The sequence below is a fragment of the Ambystoma mexicanum genome, chromosome 11 (genome assembly GCF_040938575.1).
Source record: "Ambystoma mexicanum isolate Mex_15411 chromosome 11, UKY_AmexF1_1, whole genome shotgun sequence".
NCBI classification, from domain to species: domain Eukaryota; kingdom Metazoa; phylum Chordata; class Amphibia; order Caudata; family Ambystomatidae; genus Ambystoma; species Ambystoma mexicanum.
In genome coordinates, this window is record NC_090934.1 from 833,282,301 (window position 1) to 833,308,132 (window position 25,832).

Below are 25,832 nucleotides of genomic sequence, written 5' to 3' on the forward strand. Positions count from 1 at the left end.
AGTGTCAGGGAGAATTCTCATTTCATGGCTAATTTCTCTTACCTAGTGAGTCTCTTAGCAGCTTTGCTGGATCTCTGGAGTTGTTTTTTTTCCACTTGGTAAGAGTGTGTGCTTTTCACCACCCTTACCTGTATTTTGCTATGTGTTTTACCTGTTTTTGTGATTGTGGGCTCTGGAGTACACCACTTCAGTAGCCCCCTTCATTGTGTGTGTCACACAGCACCTTCTGTGCAGTGGCACAGGGTTGTCATTCAGACTTCCCACCGACTCCATTTCTGAGGTGACTACTGTCCCCCAGAAAAGGGTAAAGTTACCATTAACTTTACTTAGTCAAAAGTAACCACAGATCCAGTACACCCCATCTTACATGGAGTACTGGAAGGGTTAACTCTTAACTCTTTATCTGTACCTCCTAGAGCATTGTTTCGCTCATTTAACATTTAGACATGGCTGGTGGCAGTGGTATCTACCCTAAATTTCTACCGCGGTTATCCTATATAACCGTGGTACTATTGTAGGCTATTGTGTTAGCCTCAAACTTACACCCGCTTGACCAAATCCTTTTTCGTTTGGCTCCGGTGCGGTTTATTTGCCATTTCTTTTTGTTAAACTCCTTCTTGTGTTTTACTTTGTGCGGCAAACTAGGTTTGCCTTCTTTGTTCACTGTCTTTTTGGCAGGCTTCTACCTAGAATCCCTCCTCAAGGCGCCTGGGTGTCTAGGTGGGCTGAATGTGAGGGAGGGGTGTAGTCACCCCCCCTGCACAGGGTATCCTAGTAAAACCCAAGTCGCACTTTGTCATGATTGGCCAGGGTGGTTGTCTGGACTGGACAACCCCCCTGCGGGGCGATTGACAGCCAGGCTGTGTGAATGGGAGTTGTTAGCTTAAAAGGCAGGTCTCTTGAGCTGGAAGTCAGAGAGTCGCCACTGGAACTACAAGGAACCGACGAGAAGTGGAGGAGAGGTCGACTTCTGCAACTGCCCTGTACCGGTGTAGCCCTGCTGCAGTCCTGAGCTATCTACCTTTCAACGACTAAGAGGAGATCCAGTCCGGAGACTTCTTCCCTTGAGCCTGGTGGGGATAACCAGCTCATCATCTTCAGTCAGAGGTCGCCTTCGTGGTCGAAATCGCTGCACACTGCTGTAGCGGTCCGGATAACCACCTGAAGACCCTCTCCCGTTTTTAAGGAGCGCACCTTTTATTCATTGTCGCTGCTGCCGGCCTCATCCCTGTGTGGTGCGGACCCTTCATTGTCCTTCTTCGTGCTGAAGCTGCAGGAAAGCGTGGGTCTGCGGGAAACCAACAGGAACTGCAGTGGCAGCAGCTTCGTTCTTTGAGAAACGTACTGTCCCGTTTGAGGAATTTTGGGTGAAATCCCTATTTCTCTACCTTAAGGCTCGTCCTTACTTTTCCCTCCTTATAACTTTTGCTTCCGATCATTGACAATATCAAAGTACTCTTGGCAACGTTGAATCTCGAACTGTCCGACTGTGTGATCCTCGACAACAGGCACCCGGTGTCACTTGACTTTGGCTCCGGCCCTTTGACTCTTGAATTCCTGTCTATATGTGTTCTGAGATGGTCTGTCTAACCAACATATTGCCTGTGATTTTTGCCCCCAACTCTCTCTGGGTATCTCGGGTGCTAAGTGTGTGTTTACCCGGTAGCATTTCTTACCGCAGATACGCGTTTATCTAGTAGACCGAACTGTCAAAAGTGATTGCAATCGTATTCACGGTAACGTGTTCGGTTTCGTAACACCGGTCCATTCAAACACAGGGTACTTACCTCGAATAATACTGTACGAAGTGAATTGGTTAGTTGTAGTATATTTTACGTGTGGTTTTCGAATTCATAGAAGTTTTGTGTTAATAACAAATGGTTTAAAAATAAATGTACTTACATTTTTTACCTGAAAACTTGAGTCAGCGTTTGCTTGAGTCACAGTACTTGTGGTCCCTTTGTGTAATCTCTGCTACTGCTCATATACTCTTGAGATAAGCCTGGCTGCTCCGCTACTGCTACCACTATAACCTAGTAGTACAGGCTTACACCAAAGGTAAATTTTGTATTGCCGCCTGTAGACTTAATTGTGTGTAGTGGTCCCTAAGGGCACTGAACGGGATTCTGCCTAACACACGGCTCAAAGAAATAAATGTAAGAATATCCAATATTTAATCCCCCCACCCTCCCCAAACCCATCACCTAGTCTCCCTGCCCATCCCAACTTGTATGCTACTCATGCACCCTACTTGTAACCCAGAGGTGTGTCCCCTTTTTATGGCGCTCCACTGCTTCCCCGCTAGGTTTGTGCTTCATAAATTCCATACATACATGCATACAATGCCACAACACGGTTTTATGTACAGAGGAAGTTGAAACTAGTTTGCAAGTTCCCTCATCTGAAGCCCAGAGCCTCTCAAGCAGGGCATGGCTTGAATACTATTTCACGAACTTGGGGTCTGAATCACAAAAGCAGTCACATTGAACAGAGGCCCGAATCCATGCTACGTGGGGGAATTAAAATGGAAAGGGAGGATTTAATATTCAAAACCTGGGAGACACTAGAACTGGACCTGCTCACCACCAAAACCAGCTCAAAGTGCGAGTTATTTGCCAGCAGGTCTCATTGTCCAGACAGCCTGGAGGAGGCATTCTAAAATTAATCTAAGAGCATGTTTCTCTGTGCCCCCACACCCCTTTGCTGCTAACTCAAAGTCTTCTGTGCGCTATGACAGTGGCCAGGCAGATATGTTCTCATCGCTCCAGCTTGTTCACATCAGTACTGGTACCTGTACCTGCTCTGTGTCTTTCAGTGAAGAGCTCTACCAGCTGCAGCAAGAGCTTCATCCACAGGTACGTTATAATAACTGTAAAAAATTCTGCATTTGGTGTTCTGGTCAGAACATTGTCAACCATATCAGATGCTACCCTGTTTACTGCATTTGGCTAGGGAAGGCCTGGCTTTCACTTATGTTTAAGTCCACTTGGCAGCGATCTCCTGTTACAATTGTCAGTACAAGACTCCTTGTGGTCTCAGAGTAGCAAAGGAATTCATGAAGAGCTTATTCAAGACCTTACCCCTGTAGATAACATTGCACCAGCATGGGAACTGAATGTGGTCCTCAACAAGAAATGTGCCATCAGTTTGAACCAATGTATACATTGAAAATTATGTTTGTGTCTTGAAAAACAGCCTTTGTGGTGGCAATCTCCTCACCCAGGAGAGTTGGGATATCTATGCCATTTCAATTTTGGAGCCATACTTAAAGGTCACTCCACTTGCTAGACCTCAAAGGAGCTTGCAGATATTATGTGGAGCGCATACCAAACACTTTGGACATTCTACTCCTTTGATTCCTATTGGCCCAATGAAACAGGCAAGGGTATATCAAAATCCAGCATCACTATATGGCCATTAGTTGTTTTTGATTTTGCCACAGGAAAGTTGCCATGTAATTCCTGGAAGACCCAGAGCTTACTCCATGTGAGTCATGCCCACCACTGCCGTCTTCTGGGCGAGGCAACCACTTGCATGCATTTGCAGGGGGAAGTGGCATTGAAGGTCTCCACACCTTGACAAGGTTTTACTGCAGTGACAAGGTAGCAAAGGAATCTGTGTTTGGACAGGCGGTCCTGTGCAGACTGTTTAGGTGAGCCCTTTTCTATACCACCCCCTCTGCCTTGCGTTCTATTGGTAACTGCTTTGTAATATATTCAACAGCATTTGAATCTATGAAAGATCCAAATCTGGATAAGCAAAGTTACTTACCTGTAACTACAGTTCATCAGCATTGGTGTTTTTCATAGATTCACATGTGGCTCTCCAGTCTACCCTTCATGATGCTCAGTATTGGATGCTTAATTAGCTTTAGAAGAATCTGAAGCTGGCCTTCAGGAATGGAAGTGGTTGCCTATTGGCTATGGGGCAAATGGCCTGAAGGTAGACTGAGGAAAAACTAAAATGCAGTTTCTTGATGTGTATATTTAAGACTGCTTTGGTAATGTAACGTATTCCTAGCCCTCACGCGGAATATCGGTGGCATGTGAATTTACCAAAGATGCCAATGCTGGAGAACCGTATTTACAGGTAAGTAACTTTTGTTATACACTGCCGTTCTTGTTTTTTAACTTCATCACTGTTGGGGCGCTGAAAGGGCTGCAGTTTAACATTGCAAGCGTGCTATTCATAGACAATCAGCAAGGTCAATGATGATTGTTGCCTAACATTCTCTGCCTTCCTGTTACTAAATGGACATGGGGAATCCGGATGCAAGTATTAGATAAAGGGCCTCATTCAGAGAAGGAGATAATTTATATTCCAATTCCTAGTTAACGCAGAACAAGTGACCTATGTACAATTAGGATTACATTTTTGTTTATTGGCTCAAGCCTTTGCTTTGAACTGTTTCAACTTTTGTTTTTTATAAAGAAGTATCCTATATTGTGAATGCATGTTAAACTGATTTCATATGGTCGCAAACATTTTTAGTGCTACAAAATGTCAGACGTTTTATTCCATAACAATAACAATGAGCTGAATGTAATTATTGTATTCACACTGTAAAGTAATTAATCACATGGACAAGCACACTAATCCTTTGTTTTACTTTTAGGTAACACATACAATATCCCAATATGCCTCTGGATACTGGACACATTCCCCTTCAATCCACCAATCTGTTTTGTTAAACCTACTAGTTCAATGACTATTAAAACCGGGAAACATGTTGATGCAAATGGGAAAATTTACCTTCCTTACCTTCACGAGTGGAAGCATGTGAGTATACATGCATGTGTTTTTACCCTGTGGCTGGTTTTGAATCCTGATTTCTTTATATATGTTTTTGTAATAATGTTGTTGCAATAATAGCAATTGACTTGGTATCGTAATAACAATTATAAACCTCAAATTAAGTTTGATTTAACGATATTATGAAAGACCACCAAATTACAGACATAAGCTTGATGGTGGTCAAACCATTTGCTTTGTTTATATTAAATATTTACCAGGGATTACATTAGCTTCCTGCTTGCTTGGGACAGTTATGTAAGCTCAGTGAAAGGGGTGATTTGTGTAATAACAAATGCCTCTGGGGCATTCATTTTGAAGTAGGGACAGATTGCAAACATTTCAAGAAAATCTTACTAAACAAAGGGTTGGTTTCGGTATTATCATGCCTTGTGTGCATGGTGACCGCTTTGCAAGTGCACACATTTGATGGATGTTCTATTCCATGTGTAAAGAATGCTACTGCAGACTGTCCAGTTGAGAAATATGTGTTAAGGGAAAGACTGTGTGGCCTAGTGGTTGGTTGTGCGGGAAGGTACAATCCGTGATAGTGTAAGAGTATCATGGAGGAAGTACATCTGAAGAAATTAAGATTTGATTAATAACAAGCCAGTGACACAAATTCAGAGATGAACTCCCAGCACCTGGCCTGGGGCTGTCCAGCTATCACCCAATTCTGGACTTGGGGTTTTAAAGACAACAGATGCAATAATCTCAGAGGATCCAGTGCCCTCCCCCACAGTTGCACTACTTGGGATGACAAGACTCCTAAAAGCCACAACGAGGAAGCTGGCAGGCAGGAGAATTGCCATGTCATGGGGGTGTGGACCAGTTCCTACCTTAGCAAACTGGCTAAAAGACCTTCTTTACTGCCAAGATGTAGAAACTGAGCTTATTAGGACATTATCTCTACATGCACATCCCCCGGACATTTGGGGCCCGTAGGTCGCCTACTTAACTTTCAACTCCTGATGATTCAGTCACAGCAGCCGAAACGCTACAATCCACTCGGGGAGATATCCACGTTAATGCGGTCACGGACGGCGAGATCTGAATTAAAAGACTAGACGAAGAGACTATATCCTTTACACGTTAATGTTGTGGACGGTGAGGGGGGAGGGAGGGAACTTGGGGGCGCAATAGTTGACATGCCCACCATTTTAGGGCTCTCTTGTTTGTAGTTGTTTGAAATACCAAAAATAAAGTAAAAAAAAAAGAGAGATAAACTCACAGGAGAGCCCAGCCTCTTCACAAGTTATTTGGGAAGCCCACTCCTGCTTCCCAAATAACTGCAACCATCCCCAATAACTCCCTGAAAGCCCCATCCACGATTTAGCTCCCAGAGGGTCAACCGTTCAAACCCCACCCTCATTTAAAAATGCCCACGGTTCTTCCCAGAGTTCTGATCCATAGAGCCTGGCCATTCATGTCACTGGTAACACGCACATTTGGATATGAATATTTTAGGAAGAATGTGGCAACAATTGTAATGGGGGAAAGTGGTTCCGTTTTGCATAGTTATTTGTTAAATCGTGTGTGCATCTGTTTTGCTAGTCCCATCGGATGATGTAATTGTACATTTGGTCATTTAAATAAAGATTTCAACTTTATTTTTAAAAAGTGCTTCTGTTGCCTTGCGCATGCTTAAAACACACTCGCAATCAAAATAACATCATGCCATTGTGAAAGAGTTAAAAGGCTGAGCCAGAGACATCATCATTTCACACATAAGGATGCCAGACTGCCAGCTGGCCCTTTTCTCTATCCTAACCCTGTTTGTCAAACATCCACATCTGTCTTTTACACAGCCCAAAGGGAAGCTTGGGGTATATTTTCCCACTATAGCTAGCCAATTATTGCTATACTTAGTGGACCTGATTCACAGAAGCATTTTTATAATGGAGCAATCCCATAGGAAAATGTTCTGCATGGCAGGCCCTGTATGTTTGCAGCCAAGTAAGGCACCACATTGTCTCACCATGAACTAGAATAAAGTCTAGCATGACATGGCACAGAACAAACTGTTTACAATAACTGTTTTAATGTTAAGGTACCAGCCTTTTTCAATTTTACCATATTTTTTTTGACCACTCCATTCTCTAACCTTCTGTTATCAGCAACATTCACACACATACAGGTTTATCCTTGACAATGCCACATGTGGCTTAGGCTTGGCAATCCCAGAATTGCTGTTCTTCAGTTTGACCTTCCGTACATGTTGCAATTTACAGTCAAATAAGTCACCAGACTTCCATGATTGCACAAGCATGTGCTCATATCCCTCAGGCATCCAATGTTACGTTGTACTAACTTAGTCTCCAAATCTGCCACAACCCAATTATCACAACACATAAGGACATATTTTTGGAGCTATGATCCACCTAACAGGACTGACAGGCGCCCATGCTGTTACAAACCTTATTTCCACACTGTACCCTGTGCTCCATCTGTTTCTTTGCATCTTATTTCCCGCTTTTCCATCCTCATCTTTCACTTGATGATTTTCTTTACAACCGCTCTAAGTTCTGGATACCCCTACTGGGAGTTGTGAGAAACCTGAAGGTGTCTCACCCTCTAGTCCCCGGGGATCTGTCTTCTAGGTGGCCAGGACACGGCCATCGTTATTGGAACTAGTTCCTGGGGGTGGGCCAGTGCGGGAGGATCACCTGGATGAAGGGTCTTCGGGGAGTGGAAGTGGGACACCGAAGGGTGAGACGCAGTATCCCTTCCCTGTAACATTTTTTCCCCATCCTACCAGGTAGGATACCTAGGAACGCCACCCCCAAACCCTTTCCCAACACAAACACTTTTTTCACGGACAGCTCACTGTGAGAGAAAACGGACTAATACCTAAGCCGTATACCTGACCTGTCCCAACACCAGGATCAGGCGGTCTGGCTATCGCTGTTAATTACACACACCTGACTTCCATTAGACTTCTCCACATGGATAAAAGGCAAAGAACGAAAGCGCACTCTGAGCAAGGCAAAACGCATGAAGCAGCAGTTCCGAGATGGCAGTTTAATATGAGGAGAAAGACGGCAAGACTAGAAAGGGTTGCAAGGAGGGGATTGCCCTTGGCCTTTTGAGAGGTAGAAAACCGCTGCTTTCACGGGCCCTCGAGAATAAGAAACATAAGACCGGGAATTAAAGCTGAAGAAAGGTGCATTGTGTGTCGAGGTTCCAGGGGCTCTCCCTCATCGATTGCTGAGGCAGGGAGGTGCGATTGCTGCTGTGGTACTGTCCTTGGCTCAGACCACAAAGCTGCTCCAGTAAAGTCAGCATAGCCGGTGAGTCAGGGAGACTGATAGCAGACCCGTCTGTGTTAGAACTAAGTTTGCAAGCGTCAACACAGTATGAAGAAATCTGCAAAGAACCAAGCGTAATGCATATGTGCTGAGCGACACACATTTAAATGACTATCCAAGGAGTGACTGAACTTTTGAAACCCAAGATACTGTATACAGAGTGGTCCGGCACCATGTGGGTTCTCAATCGTAACGTGTCCATCTGAGAGTGTAAAATGTGACATCGAAGTGGTCCTGCAACTGGTCAAGCCAAACCCTGTGCACATTCGAAAGTCTTCGATAGATATACGAACTGTAATTGGTCTGTGCCCGGCTGAGGGAGACTAATTGTGAAAAGGGGATCTGAGCCAGATTGAGGGGGATCCGGGGTGAACTGTGACTCACTGGGATAAGCTTGTGGTATATAAGGGATCTGATACCGGCTGAGGGGTATCCATGGTGAAGAGTGATCGACCTATGTGAATACTTACAAAGGAACATTTCGTTTGTTGGATACATTAGGCCCTCTGAAGCAAGCAACTTTTGATAATTTAAGAGATTTTGGCATAGAAGGCCCTGATGCTTGTAAGGGAACTGTGTCCTCGTGCCAAAGAAGCCCAAGAGTGTGCTATGCTCGAGTGAACCCCCTTGTCCCGTGCTGAAAACGTGAGGAAGGGAGGCCAACTTATCATTTTGTGAACACTTCTTCCTTTTTCATGAATATTTCCCCACACTATTTGTAAATTAGCGGTAAGGATTGGCAATAGTTGTTTTTTTTAGTAAAGGACCTTTTATTTTGACGAGACTCGACTACGACTGTATTATTGTTATTTGATGGTCGTAGTTTCTCCCATCTTAGATTTACGTTTAGATAGGTGTTTATCACACCTTTTATGAAGTTCAATGAACACCCTTGAACTGTGCTCACTCTTGTCTGTCTTACTTTGATACCATGCCTTCCTTACAGAGTTGTAAGGAACTCATGGTGGCAATAGTAAAGACGGACACAAGTGATCACAGTTCAAGGTTGGAAAAATGCCTAATCTAAGCCTAACTCTTAAGATGAGAGCAAGCGTCGACCATCAAATGAAAATAAGGCAGTCCTAGCGGCATTGTGTCAAATTAAAAGGGCCTATACTTAGAAACCTATTGCCAAACCTTACAACTAATACAAAATGGGTGTGGGATAGTTTTCAAGAAAAGTTTTCTTAAATAACATGGATGTCAGGATGCTGTAGCTTGGTTCTCCCTTCCCCAAGTTTTAAGCATGGGGTAAGGTGGAATCTTGGAGCACACACACAAGCTTTCCCAGCGCGAGCCGACAGTTTTGTTCCAGTTTATCAGGAACCTCGAAGGCCAAGTCTATTTTACTTTCGCTTGCCTTCAAGGGCCTGAGGTATTCAAATAACAAAACAAACGTTCCTTCAACAAAAATAACAAAGTTACTAACCGTAGTGACTACCTTAATCCTAGTCCATAGTCCCCTTTCCGCCATACTTTTGGGACATTCCGTCCACTGGGACGGGACCGGAGCACTTTTGTAAAAAAGCATCAAATTGAAAAATGTGTCCTCTTTTTACGCAGGGTACCGCACGTGGCCGTAACCCCGTCCTCCTTGGCTCTGCCCCGCACATCGCCCTTCAGTCCTTTTCTATCGGCAGGTCTTAGACCTTTAAGTAATAATGGAGGATACTTATTAGAGGGGACGGTAGGCGGGCGTATGGAGGAAAGGGGACTATAGAATAGGAGTAAGGTAGTCACTATGGTGAGTAACTTGGTTATACTCCTACGTCCCGTCCCCTTTCCTCCGTATTGAGAGATTTCCAAGCACTCCTCACAGGAAAAACGGATGGATGGAACTCCCTTACTGAAAGAGGTTCTTAAGTACAGCCTGACCGAATTGAGCATCGGCTCTGGAGCTCCGGTCTAAGCAGTGATGCTTACAAAAAACTGATGGAGAAGCCCACGTAGCTGCTCTGGCAATGGTTTCCCAGGGAACATATTTCTGGAAGGCAACGGCAGCTGCCTTGACCCGCACAAGATGGGCATGAATTCCTTTTGGAGGCTGAAGGCCCTGAATAGTATACGCCTCTGATATACAGGAAGCAATCTATCGCGAGATAGTTGCTTTCGAGGCCGGCTTTCCTTTCGGATCTCCGAAGGTCACAAAAAGCTGGGAAGAGCTCCTAAATTTAGATGTTCTGTCCAAATAAAACTTAACAGGTCGTCTGACCTCCAAATTGTGCAATACCCACTCGGCATCAGAGGCCGGGTCTGGAAAGAAGACCGATAAAGAAATAGACTGGTTCAGATGAAAATCGGATAACACCATTGGAAGGAAAGAACGATTAGTCCGGAGGACCACATGATTGTGATGCTGGAAATGCATCAGAGGGACAGGGCCTCCGTATCCTTGTCCTTTACTGCTTTTTATCGTGTGTTCTGTCTTGTTTTCCGCGCAGGAGTTCATGTGGGACTCCTGGCGGTGTAGCTCTCTTTTGGTTTGGTGAACGGACCCGTGGGATACCCTTATGGCACCCATGGGTGGGGGTACAACCCTGTGCTCCTAGTGTATGTTTTTGGGCACCTGTGGGTGGCCCACAGAGCAGGGTATGGGCTGGTGGCAGCTCCATGCTGAAATTGACAGGTGCGGGGAGTATCCTCCATTTTGGGATACTCCGGCCCTTCCATTGGGATCAGTTGATTCCTGAGGGAAAACAAGATGGCCCCGGTGGCCTCTTGCTTTCTATTACCCATTACCTTGTTTTCCCAAAGTCCTGGGAAGCCCTGACTCTGTCCCTTTCCCCTGACTGGCTGTTGGGTGGAAATGCCATATATGGTGTTGTTGTGAAGGCCCGGCCAGACTAGCTGGAGCCTTCCCGGTGATGTATGTTGTGGGTACCTCCTGTGGGTGGGACCTGGGTGAATAGAGTGTGTGACGAATATGCATTCTGTGTTGTGGGTGTCTAGTATCTGGTGGTTGACACAATGACTGAGACAACCCTGCCCGAAACCGGTATGAATGCAGCTTGGGGTGTTGAATGGCTCGGTACTTGTCCCAATACACATAACCTGCTGTGAGTGTCTGGAGAGAAGTGAATGGCCTGAATACCTTGTGTGCCTGATTGGCTGCCTGCCTGCATGAATGCCCGTAGTCGTGATTGGATGCTTGAGTGCGACCCAGCGGAATGAATGGGAGATCAACAGTATATCTGGGGACCTCTCACTGCTAGGAATTGTGTTCAGAAGCTGAAGACCACTACCACGAGTAACTGGAGTAACTGACGCTTGACCTTGAAGCCCTGCTGGACGAGAAGAATTGCTGTTGCTCTCCTTCACAATCTGAAAGCTTTTGTACCTCCAAGGACTGACCCAGAGGACCTGGTAAAGCGCCCTCTTCCCGAGCTACGAGGGACCATATTGCACAGCTGATCTTTGCCAACGCTCCCTGGTAGACAGACCTTCGACAGGCTGCCGACCCGATACGGGGACTGCTGCGGAACTCGAAGGAGAAACACCCGGACTGTTGTCCGCCACTGTCGACGACCGACTGGAGCCGCCATGCTCCCGACTGGAGCCGCCATGCTCCCGTTTGCCTAAGAACTTCAATCAATCATCGGACGCTCTCGTCTGCATCGTCACCCGCTTGTCTCCCGCTGGAGAAGGCCTGACCGTCGACGTGCCGAGGAGCATCCACCGGTGGGTTTCCCGCCACCTAAAGACCACAGACGCCGACGACTCGACGCCCTTGATGAGCCACAGTTCTTCATCATCTCTTTGCGGTCCAGAACTATCGTCACCGAGATGCCCCGCACGCCTCTTCCTTGCAGGACGCCAATGCTCTGTCGTCGACGAGCACCGCTAGGAACGAAGCTGCCACTTCCCTGCCGTAGTTCACCCTGTTCACCGTCGGACGTTCGACGACCCGTGACTCCTGCCTTAAAGGGAGGGCACTCAAGAAGGGCCGTCGATTCCCTGACACCGAACGCCAAGTTCCCCGACACCTCTCGACGATCCGTGGCTCCCGCCTGAAATGGAGGCACTCAAAAAGGATCGGTCGACACATCGTCGGAGAACTCTACTCCACCAGGTACATTGGGGGGGGAGGAGGTAAACCTTAATAGGAGGAAGTAAGACTATCAGACAATATATGGACTGGGCTTGTGCTATATATCTTTATTTACAGGTTGCCCAGGTGGCGGGATCTCCACACAGAACTGTGCCTAGTGGTAGGGGTCAGCATTCTGCCTATTGTTTCAACCATCTTACGTTCCTGCCTATCTCTATTGCTGGTTTCCTCGTTATTAATCTGTGTGACATTTTAACCGTACAGTTGATGCACTTTAATGAGATTCGATAACATTAGTGGTACCACTTTAGAATTGTATATATTCATCATTATTGACTTCCAAGTGCAAAAAGCGTTATTGTGATTGTGTACATACCTTTGAATATTAATTATATAAAGACTGTGTTTTCAGTAATAGTGTGTGGACATTCCTTTGTGGGGGTTCGGGGATTACACTGTACTTAAGTCCCAGCCCACATCACCTCCTGAGAAGCTAGGCCTTGATTGCTCGTCCATTGCTACCTTATAGAGAATCTTGGCTGGGGTCCGCTGTGCCTCTCCTCTACCATATAGAGAGCCGAAGTACAGACACCCCCTACCAGTCTTTACAATTATCCTTATGAAAGGTCAGGAATGGATGTTCTACAGACAAGGCCTGAAGCTTGTTTAAACGTCTGGCCGAAGTCACCGCAATCACAAAAGCCATTTTCCACAAAAGGAACTTAAAGTCCAACGTAGCCATGGGCTCAAAAGGTTTATGGCAGAAGGCAGTGAGGACCACATTCAATTCCCACTTAGGATGCTGGTTGCGCACAGGTGGATAAAGATGCAATAGACCTGCAAAGTGTCTTTTAATGACAGGGTTTGTCAATGAAAAAGAGCAAGTGCGTGTGGATGGGTAAGCGGTGATAGCCGACAAATAAGTCCTACAAGACATTTATGCCTGAAGTTGCCAGATGAGAAACGAAAAACAAAACCGTGTCGATGGTATCATCTCTGGGGTCCAGCTGCTTAGCTAAACACCAGTGACAGAACCAAAGCCACTTGCTCTTATACTGAGACCTTGTCGAAGGTTTTCTAGCCGCCTGGATAATACGCATATTATCAGCGGACAAGTTGAAACTTTCTACGGATTTGAACTCTGGCACCAGGCCGCCAAGCTGAATGATTGTGGGGAGTGGTGCCACATCTGCTGACTGCTCTGGTGAAGCAGGTCGGTAATCAGCGGAAGCCTGATCAGTGAGCACACTGACAGATGCTGAAGCTCCGAAAACCAGAATCTGGCTGGCCACCAAGGGGCTATGAACAGGAGAGTGCATTTTGTTGTGTTCCTGAGCTTGCATAGAACCCGGTGAATCGGAGGAAGAGGCGGGAAGGCGTAGGCCCTCATATTAAGCCACAGAATCTCGAGAGCATCTCCCACGGAAGAAGCTCCGAGTCCGTTCCTGGAAGCATAAAGAGGAAGTTTCCTGTTTGATGACTTTGCAAAGAGGTCCCCTTCAGCGAGTATTTTGGTGTTAGTTCCCACTTGTAGCTGACCACTGCTCGTCGGCTGAGAGAGTCTGCAGTCTCATTCAGTTGGCCCGGAATGTACACTACCAGCAGCCAAACACTGTGCTGAATGGCACATTCCTAAATCTGAATGGCTAGATCTACAAGGGGAGGTGAACTTTTACCCCCCTGCTTGTTGATGTAAAACATGGATACCGCATTGTCTGTGCGGATGTGGACCACTTTGTTCACATTCACTGGCTTGAAAGCTTTGAGCGCCAAGAAAATCGCCAGAAGCTACAGATAATTTATGTGAAATTGTCTGTCCTGTGGCGACCATGGGTCCAAAACCTAAAGATGATCCAACGTTGCGCCCCACCCAATAACAGAGGAGTCCGTCATAATGGTCGTTTGAGGGGAGGGCTCCTGAAAAGCAGCACCCACCGACAGATTGCTGGAAGATGACCACCATAGGAGATCTGTCATCATGCAGGGTGGAACCGGAATCATTTTGGTGTCCGGGTCCACCACCTGAAGCCAGGAGCTCCGAAGAGCCATCTGCGTGAGTCTCATCTTGAAACGAGCAAGGGGAAGAGCAAGCACGCATGAGGCCTAGAAGCCTCAGGAACCACCAGGCCGAAATGCTCTCTGACTGAATGAAAACCAGACATGTGGTCAACGGATCAGCCATCCTGTCCACCGTGGGGTACACTCCGCTGTCGATCGCGTTCCAACAGAAACCCCGGAATTTCAGGTCCTGAGAGATCGTCATGGAGGATTTCCGCCAATTCACTGACAGCCCAAGGCAGAACAGGAGCTGGACGAGAGATTTAGGGTTGCTCGAGGCTTTCACTGGACAAGGACTGCGCAGAAGCCAGTCGTCCAAATATGGATACACATGAATACCCTATAGCCAAAGAAAAGCCGCAATGACCGACATCATCTTAGTGAAGACACGCAGCGCTGAGCTGAGACCAAAAGGGAGTACTCTGAATTGGAAGTGCTCCTCTCCCAGGAAGAACCGCAGATATTTCCGATGCGGGCTCCAGATCAGGATATGCAAATATGCATCCTGAAGGTCCACAACGCTGAGCCAGTCGCCGTTCTGAAGAGAGGACTTTATTTGGCAGGGCGTGATCATCTTGAATTTCTCTTGGGGAAGAGAAAGGTTGAACTGGGAAAGGTCTAGGATGGTGCGCAGGCCACCCTGGTTGGGTTTGGGCACCGTTAACAGACTGGAGTAAAACCCTCCCCTCGTTCCACTAGGGGAACGGGTTCCACAGCCTTGAGATCTAGAATCTTCTGGCCCTCGGCCGACTGCTGAAAGGGAGGATTGAACTGTCGGGGAGGGGCAAGTGGAAGCCCACCTGAGCGAGGGACAAAACCCACCGGTCTTCGGTGATGGTTTGCCACGCCTCCAGATGAATATAATTTTGCAGACTTTTCAGCGGAGAGACTACCTGTCCCTGAAGCGGAGGCTGAAGACGGAGAGAAAAATCAACCCTGTTTCTGTCTCCGGCGGGAGCTACCTGTCGGAGGATCAGCTCTGCATGACCTGCGTTCCTGGAACCCTCTGAAGCATGAGGAGGACTGAGACTGGGATCCAGGTCTCTCAGCTTTGACTGGGGGCTTCACGAGCACCGACAGACTTGGCAGTTTGCGTGCTTGCCTTAGTCTTTGTAAGCTCGTCATCCGTTGAGGAATGAAACCACTCTTAGCCATCAAAAGGCAGGTCCAGAACTTTATCTTGGACCTCCTTCGAAAACTTTGTTGCATGAAGCCAAGCTTGACGAGAGGTGTACACCCCCAACATGAGGCCTCGAGCTGCGGTATCAACATGGTGCGCAGCAGCCTCCAGCATATCCTGCGCCAATACCCTGGAGTCTGACAAGCCGCCTTTAAAGTCTTCCAGGCTGTTCCCAGGAATTAACTCCTGGAAGTCCGCCAAATCCCTCCACAGTTTCATATTCGCTGCCAAAATGAGCTCCACGTTAGCCTCACGCAATTGCAGCGCCGAGTTGGCAAAAACTTTCTTGGCCAAGGAATCGAGCAACTAGTCTTCCTTGGCCAGAACTTGAACCGCCGCAGCAGAGGTTGCAGAGGCTGGCTTGGATTGCAGAGTGGCGGCCGCTACCACCGTTGAGGAAGGGAGCGGACATGACGCCAAGGCTACTTCCTCAGAGGTGTGAAGCCTGTAACGGGCGTCAATTCTCTTATTGATATGTAGCCCAGTGTGGGGTTTATCCCAGACTTTGCGGGCCTCAGACAGAAAGTCCCTCTGAAGGAACAGGCTGGTGCGCTCCTGCGGAGACAAGGTGAGCGCCCCCTAAAGCACCCCTTCTTGCGGAGCAAGTACCTCCAGGTACCATGATGTCAAGGAGTGACATCATGTCCACGACCCGGTCATGTGATATTACAGCATTTTAAAAACCGAACATAAAGACTTCTTTGTGTTGGCTTTAAAATGTGGCAATAGGACATGCTCCCGCCCCCTTCGGAACCCGCCCCCCCACCCTGTCCTGCTGCTTGTTATGTAAAACGGGGGTGGAGGAAATCACCCCAGACCCTTTTTTCCCCACCCACCACCACCCTTCCTAGGACAACTCGCACCAAGTCCACACACATCCGTACAAGCAACCACGCGCACACATGTCAGCCCCTGTGGGCACTCGTGTGCGTCAGGGGCTGACAGTTCGATTTAGAATGACCGCTCTGTGTGGTCACAGAGTGATCATTTTAAATCAATCTTTTTAGTTTTCGGTCAAGTAGTACTGTACTGTTTTCTTCATAGATTTCTACAGTAAGCCATTATTTATTAAAACCACAGTTGCTCTTCCACAAAATACCTGCTCAAAGAAATTAATTTCTTTACATGGTCTTACATAAATTAGAGTTATCTCCATTTAGGCAAGCGGTTGAGCAGTACAATTCAGTACTTGCTGATTCAGTCATTTTGAAAGGGCATTATCATATTTAAACCCACTCAAGGAAATTGCAGAAAGCTGTGTTCTTATTATTTTCACTAAATTCACACTGTATTACCTGGACACCAAAACCTGCAGTTGAGCGTTTGCTTTTGCTCATCCCCCGGACGGCATTCCTGCTCTACCATTCACAAACTTAACTTCATGGATAAAAAAATAGGGTTCCCCCTATGATTACAAACTCTACTTCTTTAGATCTCATCCGTTATAGGCCAAACACCTTCATACACTATGTAGGTTGTATGTTGATAGGTCTGTACTCCGCACCAAATTATAACCATGGTAATTTCAGAGATCCAAGGCTTGTCCATGTAGTTGCAATAGTAGTTGTAATATCACATATAACCAAGAGTACATGCGAAAGAGCATTCTGACCCACAAAACAATATAAATATACCCCTCTGAAGCTAATGAAGTAGTTGCTCGTCAACTGTGTATGATTAGGATACAACGCACATGACTATATTACTAGATTATTTGGTTATAAGTGTAAAGAAAAGTTAATGTAGGTGGTGGCACATTGTTTTCCTCCACACTCTGTAAGGAGGGGGACGCTGCTCGAGGTCGTAAGAAGTTTCATAGTTGGAAAGGGAAAAAAAGTGTAAATATTAAAGCGGGTTGCCAGTTGGGGAAAGACAACTGTTGGAATAAAACATGTGAATGATCAGTATGGAAGTAAATCTACTCGACTGCTATGATGGTCTTGGAAGGTTACCACCAAGCTGTAAAAACATCTGGTGGGAAAGAATGGAATGAAAGCAGATTGTGTAAGTGTCAAGTGAATGCAGTGCCAACTATGGACCAGAGTGTAATGGCAAATCTGCGTCTTCTCAACTCCTGTATCAATCTGGAATCTGGCCTCGGTGTAGTATTGAGACGGCACACTCTGGTATGCTGTCCAATACTGCTGGATGATGCATTGCACGAGCTGAATGGAGGAACGGCCTGGTTACTAATGCTTGTGGACTATTCATCTGTAGCGTGTTGTGGGGGAGGGTTCTGGAGTGATTTTCATCTTTTCTCTCTAGATTTCCTTTCTGACGGATGGAATACTCCAGATCCCTTTCATTCCCTGTGATCTGCAGCATTATATAGTACTTGATCCTGTTACTAATGATTTTAAATAGAGACACTGGAAGCTCTGCAGGCTGAGTGTAGGTGTTTCCACCGGTTTGCGAACAACAGTGTTTATTCTGATGGTGTCATCTGCTGATAATGGCCACCTCTTGGAGACTTTCCTCTCTTCAATTAAGTCCAGGATTGCTTTGGTCTCTCAGAACCCTTTAATGACTGAGTTAATTTTAATAAAATCTGGGAAAAATTTGATAAAAAAATCCAAGACTGATTGAAGACCACAAAGCTGGATTCCCATTCCTTTCTTTGGAGAGAGGGCACCGGCAAATCTGTGTACTTTGTGGATAACTACATTGACTCATGTGGGGAATGCAATTTTAGCTAGTAAAGAAAACTGAGCCTTTCTCGTCATCTGTGAATTTTAGAACAGTGGTACAATTGTTAGTATTACCCCTTATAAACTGGGGAAATGTCCCGTTTATGGGCCTTCCCAAAGCCACACTTCCATCAAAACAGTTTTTTATCCCCAGTCGAACTGATGTGGGGTAATGGAAAGTTCAATCGTGCATCTCTTATCCTGGTATCCTTACATTGGCTACCATTCAAGGTATATATCTTTTTTAAGGTAGGCTGCCTTATGCATGGACAAAATGTACTTTTACGTGGAAACTGCAGATTTCAGGAGGGGCTTCTGACGTGAAATATTAAGATTGAAAATTCTGAAAGCTTATATGAAGAAACCCATAAACGGGTGTTCTTTCACCAAGTCAAAATAGTTTGGAATAGTTTCTCAATCTCGTTACGTCTCAACCGAAATCCATTGGACTTTTATTTCTGCCATATGCTAGGATGTAGTGATACTATGAGCAGTAAACTCTGATTCTTTGAAAATGAAATGGGTGTACCTAGTTAAATCTCATGTCGAATTAAATATAGGTGTCTTAACAATTTTTTTATTTTACTTAAATATTAGTATTTCTTTTTATTATCTCTGTATGAATAGTGTAGGGATGGTTATCCATGTGTTACTTGGTTTTGGATGTTAATTTTCATGTTGTTGGGTGCTCTGCTGCTACAACTGAGTTCCGTTTGTGCACTATAAATATGACTAATAAAATAAGTAACAATTTGTTGTTTGTTACTCAAAAAGGACAGGCATCAAATATTGAACAGATTAGAATTGCACAAATGGTAGAGGTGGTCTTCCTATTTCGAGGGCTATGTGGAAGTCGGCAGAGTCTGTTGAATAGAAGGTGGGGATGTGCGGCATGCGAAATAGAATATTAGGCATCCGGGCCAGGAGAATGTGGATTGTTAGTAGGGTGACTGGAAGTTGGAGACAGTTGGGGAAGGGGGCAAGGTCAATCAGGGTCCTGCACTCTCATGATTAATCCCCATTGCATTTTGGATGTGGACGTTGATGTCTTTGTCTCTAGGACATGTTTTTCATGTTCTGAAATTAAAAATAATGGGTGCACATGAGATAGTATGATGGTTTGTGTACAGGTAGTGTTGGTTTTTTAATTTGGTTTTATTTGTTGTTTGTGTCATTTTTAGAATGAATAGATACAACTCAGATGGTGTAAGAGAAAAATATAAAAGAACAAAATGATATGTTGCTTTCAAGTCCTGAAGAAGACTGGCCTCAGCTTCTTTTCTGAACTAGATGATGTAGCGTTGAAACTAAGAGAAAAGGGAAACTCACTAATTAAGGGTGGAGGAGCTTTTCCATCAATATTTGTGCTCCTTCAAATTACCTTTAGTTGACGAATGTTTGAATATGTTTTAGTAGCGACGAATATTTGAAAACGTTTTAGTTGCAATTTTTAAATGGACACCAGTTTATATATATATTGGCATAACGCTACAGATAACCACGGTCGAGACTGTCTCAGACGAGTGGTTCAGATGAATTACATTTGCATTTTTCTTTACACTTGCGGATTTGCACATGTATGCTTTGCACATTATTGCACAATAGAGCAATGATGCAAATTTGCACACTGTTGATAAGACTTTATGAATAATAGATTCTTTATAATTAAATTTATAAAGAAATTGTTATAGTAAGGAATAAATATATTTAGAAATGTATTGTTGTTGAGCACTGACCTGTCGCATTCCTTCATCACTATCTGAGCCCTAATTTAATTTAATTTAATAGAAACAATTCTAGTTCTGTGAGGCATCACATTTTGCAGTTTATTTACATCTAGCCTGTGATCATGCTTTGGGCACAGTAATCCTGCCTTTGACTACAAGAAATGTAATGGGCTCGGGGACACTGCTTGCTTTAGCCTGTGACTACTGTGGTAGTCAAAAGTTGACGGACCGGACCACTGGAGAGAAATGTTACTTGGACGATTGCAATTATATATGCAGGCCTGAAACTGGAGGTAGGAATAACAAACAGAAATGCATAATTTTATGGCAGAATGACATAAATCAATCCTAATACAACAAACATCCAAGATGACATGTCCAACCCTTTGATCTGGGTCAGGGCAAGGAAAAACGTTTGAGGGGAGAGGATGGAAAGTGTCTTCAGGTCCCAAGGCAAAGTGATGCAAACCTGTGGATGAAACTGGTTTCAGGAGTGGTATAGAAGACAGTGTTACTTGCGTTGTAATTTTTTTTATAACTTCCAATTTATTGGCTAGGGTTGAAATGAAATATGTTTCCTAATTCATCAGAAGGGTGATCACTACAGGTGTGTGTGTTAGTGTGTTAAATCGCAGGATGTAATTTAACGGAGCATTAACCATGAGTCCTGGAACGCGTGGATACCTTATTCATTGATTTGTATGAAATCGCATCCTGGATATGCACGGCTTGCAACAATTTATTTATTTTTGTAGGCCATTATCCAGGCAAGGCTGCCAGAGGCATACTTCCACAATCATCTTCTAAAGGTAATCCGCTATAAAATGTTAGCAAATGCACAATTCTGTCCAAAGCTCTCTTCCCACCCTGATCCCTCTCCCTACAGCCCACTTAAAGGGTTTTGTAACCCTTTTGTTTTATTTCCTGGATCTGCCACTGACTCTCTACGAACCCCATGCCTTGGTTGGCTCCAGGTGATGGCTGGCACACGTCCATAATTGCGCAGATGGAGGGAAGAATGTGGGTGGGTGTATTCATGCTTTCCTTGAGGAGCTGACTGCAAACAAAGAGAGCAGCATGCGCAAAGCACATGCCTAGAGCCTCAGCCACCTGGCATACACATCTGTGTCGGCCGATGGCATTGTGTGAGGCAAGGAAGTGTAAGGAGTTGGGGAAACGTCACTGCAAGTGAAAACAAAAATCACCTTCCCAGCATGAACAACTGAGAAAATCAATGTTCTTTGGCATAGGAGAAGCACATTAACATTGTATCCTTGTTGAAGGACAACCCTTCAGGGAGGGTGAGCACAAGCCCTTAGCCCAACTAAAACAGGTTGTTGAGTTTAAGCGAGTCATTGGGGCATCTAGCAGTAACTACAGAATTGAAAATGCCCATGATAATGCGACTCCAGTCCTCCATTGTAATTCATCTTTCCACTAGTGTATCTGCTAGATGCAGATGACCTAGGTCTATGATCTTGCTGCATAGGTTGAGGCGAAGTTGGATATGCCTCCAAAATTCCCTTTGAATGTTTTCAGATTTTACCTATATTAATGTTTATTCCCCCTCCCTGCAATCACTCTACCTCTATCCGCCCTCGTAATTGAGTGGTCCACATGTGCATGTAAAGGCTTGGCACCATCTTGCAGGAAGGTAAACATTCATGCTTCAGGTTTCCGAAAAGTGTGTGCTCTTGATAAATGGAGGGATGCAAATAAATACATTGTTCACCCGTGGGATCATGACCATTCTAAAATGTCCCTCCTTATAAAGGATATTGGTAGAGTTCCCCAGTTATAGAATTTGTTGTGTATCTCAGAGGGCAAAATTCAAGTTGAAAGTACTCTCTAGCTGTAAGTCACTCGACCACCTGAATGCTGTAAATACACACAGCACAACATTTCTTACTCACCAAGAGTAAATTATCAGTAGCCAATAGCTAGTACAGATTTTGCACCCTGGCGTATCTATTCCCAGAGTTTATCAGATTTCTAAACAAGTTGATGCCCAAATATCTGAGAGAATCAATGAAGGAAAGCTGCAGACTTCCTTCCATTTCATTGCTTGGTCTATAGCTGAATAGTGCAATTAGCTTGGTTTATTTCAAATCTATTTTCTACCCGGATAGATCTTTTTCTGCCGATAGGGATACTATTTTGGGGGGATTTTACTCGAGTTGTAAATAAGTTTTGCTTATATCTGCTAGAAGTGAAATCCATGCGATGAGGAGTGCTGAACATTACAAATAAAGGTATCTAGAGTGATTGCATAGTCTTAAGAGAATAAGGGACATCCCTGGCTGTTTCCCACTTGGCAAGGTGAACAGTTGATCTCATAAACCTATGGATGCCTGAGCCCTGTGATAGTTATTCCACCCATACAACAGTTGCATTGTTGTGGGCAAACTCTCAGAAGCTATATGTCAGAGTGCTTTTGTACTTGAGAACCTTTTTTCACGTCCGAAATTAGGGCCCTTCATCTAGGGTTTGATTGGTGTGTAAACTGTGCATTATGTGTGATATACTCTTGAACTTTTCAGTAATGATTTGCATTAACAATTTATGGTCTGTGTGCGTTAGTTGCTGCATGTGGTGCGATAGTTCTTTGGGTTATTTGTTGGTGTCTAGCAGGGTTCAAGATGTTAGAATGTAGTTCAATAGTTTAAAGAAATGTGGAATTAAGATACCCAAGTTCTGTTTGTTGTGGTCTAAAGGGAGGCCATTGAGGTCAGGCACCTTGTTACATTTTTAGATTTTTGATGACATTCCCCGCCTCTATTTCTGTGACATTCTCTGCGAGTTTGTTTCACTCAAGATCTGAGAAGATGCCAAAAACCTGTACTTGGATGGCATTCTTGGGGGTAAAACATTCAGATCCCTGTGATTAGTGCTGCCCCATAATGCTGCATACAGATATTTTGAATGCGAAAATTGAGCCGCGCAGCAATCACATAGATCATACATCTGTGTTTCTGCGTCAATCCCTTCATTCTGACTCTGGGCGACACCCCTGCAACCCTCAAGCCCATTTTACCATACTAGAGGAGCGGGAAACACCCCTGTAACCCCTACTCCTCTTGTACGGTATAATGCGATTTCAGCATATTCGTTACTGCCGAATGTGCACTAAAAAATCATTTTCTTTTCTCGCAATTATGGAGCAATACCAAAAGTTCTATAAAACCACACAATTGTGTTGTTGTTTATTTCCATGTGGTCTGTTATTTGGCCTGTACAAATTGCTGGAATGTGTTTGCCATTTAGATGAGCTAGGAGTACGCTAGTTTTGTTTCCATGTCCATAGGCAGCACAGCCAGCTGCTTTTACTGTAAATATTTCTTTTGCAGTGTAAATTCTATTCAACATATATTTAGCATTATTCATCCTGTTAGGTTTTTTGATGTCATGTGTGGCATCTATACAGATTCTAGGTTTTTATTGTCCTTGTCGAACTTGTTGAATTACCCTTTCTTTGTTTTTGTAGAGCAAGCCTTTCCTAATTGCCAGGCCTCTGACCACTGCTTTAACACAACCCAGACATTATCTGCTGCAAGCTCTTTCTTCTTTAAAGGAATAGTGCGCTAAAAAATATTATTTTTAAGCACATGTTGATCGATCGTACAAACATTTCCTATGCACCTTACCGTAGTTTTCCTCACTTTTACACATGCAAAATCAGGCAGCAGGGCGCGGCCATCTTGTGCTAATCTTATCTGTTGCTGCATCGCCCTAAGGTGAACTGCCCTGAAGGCACTAAATCATATCCCCCGCCCCTGAGGCTGATATCACCATTCCTAGCAATATTCTCCACCTATCTCCATGACGTTACTGGGCAGCGTAGCCAAACGTGCCCAGTCATTACCTACGTGTTGACGTCAGTTGACGCAGAACCCGGAACATCAACACATATCCTCTCACAACACAGCGCGTCCCAATTTTGAATACAAAACATTATTTTTAAAGGAAACTGATATACTCTGTAATTTATAATGTGCTTTTATTTCACAATAAATGCTCCGAGAACATCCGGCGATTGCCATATTCAACCACATTGGTAATTTCTTTCTTTCTCGATCCACAAATCTTTATCGTGAGTCACACGGTATTCCTTTTCAGCATAAGAAGCGCATTGGACGCACCGTGAATCACAAGGCTTCGGCATCAACTTGGCACTAGGTCACCGTAAACGATGGTCAGGCTGCTCCTTATCGCTGGTATCGCGAAAGGGCACATCGGCCCGGGCGATCGGCCCAAAACGGCATCATTATAATCCAGCCATTTAAGTGTATCTGCAGCTGCCGGCTAAAGAAGCTATCAATTGGTATCTGGGATCGATGACATTCGCAGAAAGGCAGGATGTAGCTGTGTAGAAAAACAGAAATGTGTCTCAGTAGCCATTCTTTATTCTAATTTATCAATTTACCCATTAATTCTGCACCGTGTGAAAACTAATGATGAACACATGTGAAATAATGGAAACACAAAGAAAACATTGTGGAAAGTTGGAGTCTACGATGTGCCTGAGAGGTTACTGCTATGGAGTATGTTTAGCTCGCAATGGGATGCGGAAGCTGACGGAAGAATTTGAAGAACACATAGACGGCACTTTAACGGAATATTAGCATAGAATTTGGCGTAGGTGGAACCTGGGGGAACCCAAAGGTGGATTACATGCATTTCAATGCTGGACTGCCCATTTGCCCGGGATAAAGACAAGTACAGACAGGTTGTTTTTGTGTGTCGTTGCAATATGCCACAAACAACCTGTTGCAATATAAGCCAGCAATAACGGTCAGCTAATGAAACCTTGACTTGAACGTCTATAAAATCGTCTACAGTAAAACGTACATAATATTTGACAGTTCCATTCTCTCGGCGTAACGCAGAGACTCCGTTCAGATCAACGAATTTTCATAAAATGAAATTACATGTTCCTTTGTCCAGTTTTGGAATGGTGAACCTTATAATATTTGACGGTATTACACACCTTCCTTCATTCATTCCATTCGGAATCCTCCCTTTCTTCCAAGGACGAAAAACAATCTAACCTTAAACTGTGTAGGATGCCTGGGTGTGCACAGCTCAAAAGAAAAATTAATTCCAATGTGAGCGAATAGCCTTGCAGACCACAGTGGCTTCTGAAATATTTTTGAAAAACAAACTAATTGTTTGCTGGTATCCACCAATGCTGTGTGAAATTTCTAGTGATTTACTTTTTTTTTATGAAAACAGTTTATTTCCAGATGCCTTATTTTTAGTGTCCCTCTGGTGAACTGCTCACTCTCCCAGCGCCTCGCACAGCAAGCACCCACCACCTGTCAGCTCAGCCCGTCGCCTGTTCTCAAAGCAAATCAACTAATGATTTCTGTAAGTAGCGAGTCTCGAGCCCTGACAAAATGTGCTTGTACGAGAATGTCAGAGCAAGCCCTGCTCCAACCTTAGTGCACTATCCATCTCTGCTCACTGACTCATGCCATCTCCAACCCCCTCCTGTCAGGCCGCGGTCCCCTTTGAACGCATCTGGTCCCCAGACCCTACCCCCGCACCACCTCAGCTTCACCTCCCATATACTTATTCAGGAATGGTCATATATTTTGGTAACACTGACGCCTATCCCCACTGCGTTTGCAATAGTAAGACTACGATGGCTGCAAATCAAAGATCGGCCCCTCTGATAAGGCATTTGATGGCAACGACCCCTAACACATGCCCCCATAAAAATATTGGTCAGAATGCACCCATTTCTCACCAACAACCCCCTTTGATGCGTTGTTTTGCTTATAGTCAGTAGTTCTTGCGTGCCAAGTTTCTTATGTAGCCTATGTCTCATTACATTGTGGGTTGCGTATTTATTCAGCTATTTGGACACGTGCTTGGTAAGGCAACTACAGAACCCCAAAGTTGCTTTCATGCTAATATCCATCTGACCCTCCTCCGATCAATGAAGGACCCAAAAGAGCTTGACGAAAGCACAGCGTTACACTGTATGGTATCCTCCAATATACACTTCTTGCAAAAAAAATGGACAAAGAG

The 25,832-nt window shown here is 44.7% G+C and overlaps 1 protein-coding gene across 1 annotated transcript in view; it reads left to right on the top strand.

The window, feature by feature from the left end:
* TSG101 (tumor susceptibility 101) overlaps positions 1 to 25,832 on the top strand; it is a 586,297-nt gene that overhangs the window by 140,937 nt on the left and 419,528 nt on the right. Inside the window, exon 4 of the mRNA XM_069623783.1 lies at positions 4,616 to 4,779. Within this exon, the coding sequence (XP_069479884.1) occupies positions 4,616 to 4,779 (164 nt within the window). The remainder of the gene's footprint in view (positions 1 to 4,615; positions 4,780 to 25,832) is intronic.